Source organism: Marmota marmota, unplaced genomic scaffold (genome assembly GCF_001458135.2).
Source record: "Marmota marmota marmota unplaced genomic scaffold, marMar, whole genome shotgun sequence".
Taxonomy (NCBI): Eukaryota; Metazoa; Chordata; class Mammalia; order Rodentia; family Sciuridae; genus Marmota; species Marmota marmota.
The window spans coordinates 1-3240 of NW_026009814.1; the positions used below are offsets into that span (position 1 = coordinate 1).

General features: G+C 54.2%; 1 protein-coding gene across 1 annotated transcript; it reads left to right on the top strand.

Annotated features, from left to right (window-relative positions):
- The first annotated feature begins 1357 nt into the window (after positions 1-1357).
- Positions 1358-3234, top strand: LOC107134820 (inhibitor of growth protein 5-like). Its single transcript, XM_015476847.2, has 2 exons — positions 1358-1442; positions 2166-3234. The coding sequence occupies exons 1-2, from the start codon at positions 1358-1360 to the stop codon at positions 2474-2476; spliced, it is 396 nt and encodes a 131-aa protein (XP_015332333.1). The 3' UTR covers positions 2477-3234.
- Positions 3235-3240: the final 6 nt, after the last annotated feature.

Sequence of the window (3240 nt, forward strand, 5' to 3'; positions counted from 1 at the left end):
GGTCGCGGCCTTGCCGGCTTCCCACCGGTGCCGTCCCGCAGAGGCCGAGGCAGGGGCGTCCTGCTTAGTGGGTTGACGTCCAAGGCAGGCCCGCGCAGTTTACAGGTGGTACCAGCTCGGGTCCCCTGAGAGCGGGAGAGTGATTATTTCCCTCATTGCACAGAGGAGTAAATGAGGCCCCAGCGGGGCGTGGGGTCCATCCCTTCCTCAAGGGACGCCCGGTTCCACCCTTTGCCAGAGGAGCGGGGCCGTCCCTGTTCCAGTGCCCACCAGGGGGCCTCCTAAGGCTAGTTTAAAATGAGGTTTTTCCTGTGCTAGTCCCCAGAGCACCTGCTGGGTGCAGGTCGGGAGCGGGACTCCCGTTTCCCTGCAGCTCTCTAGCAGGTATCACGGGTGGTTTAAAAGTTAACAGAATATTACGGGACACGAAGGAACGACAGGTCAGGTGCTGCGGGTGCTGTCCCCTGGGCAGAGTGGAGAGGGCCAGGGGAGAGTATGGGGAGACAGATGCTGCTGTGAGTTTGTGCCCTGGGCCAATTGAGGAAGCCACAGTGCTTGACACCAGATTTGAAAGATTGGATTTAGGCTAAAAAGTATTGCCTTGGGGTAGACCAGAAGAGGGAGCCAACGTGGACATCTGCTGGGGGAGTGTCCCGTTGGACTAGGGGTGCAATGCAGACAGGAAAGCAGGTTGGTGTTCTCTCCAGCTGTCTCACAGGGTCACTGCTGGCTGCAGGGTCTATCTGTCACATGGGCTGCATTTCCAGTGCTCAGCTGTCATATGTAGCCAGTGGCTGCTGTGCTGGGCAGGGAGGAGAGAACATGCTTGCCTTGTGTCCAGTGCCTGGTGCATTGCACTACAGGGCAAGGGAGAGATCAAGGAGGATGGGGTTCTGGCTTTGGAGATCAGAGTTCACTGAGGGGAGTGATCTGAGTTGAGTGGGTGGGGCTCCTGGGAGGAGCTGTGGCTGTCTCCCTGCCTCTGCTGGCTTGCTGGCTGTTTCTGGCATTCCCGGCTAGCTTCTCCAGCTTTGGTGGCTTTTCAAGCCAGCCAGTACAATTTGGGACCCACCTCTAGAAGGAAGTCTTTTTTTTTTTTTAATATTTATCTTTTAGTTTTTTTGGTGGACACATCTTTATTTTTTTATTTTTATGTGGTGCTGAGGATCGAACCCAGCGCCCCGCGCATGCCAGGCGAGCGCGTTACCGCTTGAGCCACATCCCCAGCCCCTAGAAGGAGGTCTTAATCTCTCTGCTCTCAGACATGAGCAGAAACAGAAGCCAGTGAGCACATTGTTACAGACACCCAAGAAAGGCTAGGTGGCAGATCTTGCCCTCCCGGGAGGTACACGACTCCATGTTTGTTTCAGGCATTGAGAACCTTCCCTGTGAACTTCAGAGGAACTTCCAGCTGATGCGAGAGCTGGACCAGAGGACAGAAGGTGGGTTTAGCAGAGCTGGGTGCTGACTCCAGCCAGCAGCTCCCAAAGCCAGAAGAGGAGGCAGTGGGGGATTGGAGGGCAGCCAGGGAGCTGAACCACTAGTGTCTTTGAGAGAGCGCTGGTACTGTTAAAGTCAGTTGTAGCTTCTTGGAGTTTTACACGTTTTCACGTCACATCTGTGTGTTTACACATGCGTGTGTACATATGCTGAGGGGGGGAGTCCTGGGGCTGGAACCCAGGGCCTTGCTTATGCCAGATAGGTGCTCCACCTCCGAACTGCATCCCATGTGAATGACATCTTAGCCATCATCATTTTCAGTCACAGCACTTCTTGCTTTTTTCTTTTCTTTTAAAAATTTCCTACTTCCAAACTGTACACGTAGGTTGAGTATCCCTTATCCAAAAGAAGAGTTTGAGATTTTTCATGTTTTCCAATTGCAATATTTGCATATGTATAATGAGCTATTTTGGGGATGAGACCTAGTCTACATACAAAATTTACATTTAGTGTGCACCTTGGACCCCTGACCAGTCAGAGTGCTAGAGAGTCCCAGAGCTCACAAGTGCATGCCATGAAGTGCACACCCCTGGAACACAGCTGCTCTGTGGGCAGTGGTGGCCATGTTCCAGGCAGGGCTTGGTTCTTGTTGGGCCAGCTCTTGCCACCACTTGGCCTTGTAACGCTGCTTTTAGCCTGGTGACATGTGGTTCATCTTCCACCAGATAAAAAAGCAGAAATCGACCTCTTGGCTGCAGAGTATATCTCCACAGTGAAGACCCTTTCTCCAGACCAGCGTGTGGCGCACCTGCAGAAGATCCAAAGCGCCTACAGCAAGTGCAAGGAGTACAGCGATGACAAGGTGCAGCTGGCCATGCAGACCTACGAGATGGTGAGGCTCTGGGTGCTAGGCGGGGGCTCCCCGGGGGCACTGCCTCCTGGGCCAGTTTGTGCATGTGGGTGCATGCTATATGAGCACGGCACCCCTGATCTGCTCCAGCCCCAGCCTGGGCTCTCTGTTGCCCCTGTGGGCTGAGCTTGCAGTCTGTCCCTGGACCCCTGTGGTACAAAGTCATCTTGTGATGCTGTGGGCTCCTGGAGTTTGAAGCTCACTCTGGGGTTCTGCTGCCTAGGTGGATGCCTCAGACTGCCAGATTTGGGGATTAAGCAGACTCTTTCTAAAAGGTTAGATTTGGGGCTAGAGTTGTAGCTCAGTGGCAGAGCATTTGCCTAGCCTGTGTGAGGCATTAGGTTCGATTCTTAGCACTGCATAAAAATAAGCAAAATAAAATAAAGGTGTGCTGTCCATCTACAACTATGAAAACAAACAAACAAACAAACAAAAGTTAGGTGTGGTTCATTGTCAGTACGATGCACAGTAGAGTTTGAGGTTGTAGGGCATCTCCAGGTATGGAAGAGTGCTGTCTCTCCGCCCTGTGGAAGGTGGATGAAGGAGGTCGGGTTCTGGGTGTGGCGGCTGTTGCTCCATAGGAGTGTCTGCTCTCAGGAGCAGGGCAGCCACGTCGTCTTCCTCTGAGGTGTTGCTCCCACTGGTCCTGTGCCTGAGGCACGGTGGTTCTGTCCACTGCTTTTCTTCCTTCAAGAGCTTCTTCTTATTTGGGTTTTTAGGCTACGATCCTCCCCCGGGGAGGCTGTGACCGGGAGCCGGCAGGTGGCGCGCGTCCCCGCTGGGGGTTCCCGCGGGCCCGAGGGGTGCTCTGGGTGTGGCTGGTGTCCTGGGCTGGCCGGGGTGGGGGCCGAGCTTGCAGAGAGATGCCGCTGTCACCTGCTGAAGAACAG

Coding starts and splice junctions, on each gene's coding strand:
- LOC107134820 (XM_015476847.2), top strand. CDS start 1,358: ATGTTTGTTTCAGGCATTGAGAACCTTCCCTGTGAACTTCAGAGGAAC. Junction 1,443..2,165: donor GCTGGACCAGAGGACAGAAG/GTGGGTTTAGCA, acceptor ATCTTCCACCAG/ATAAAAAAGCAGAAATCGAC.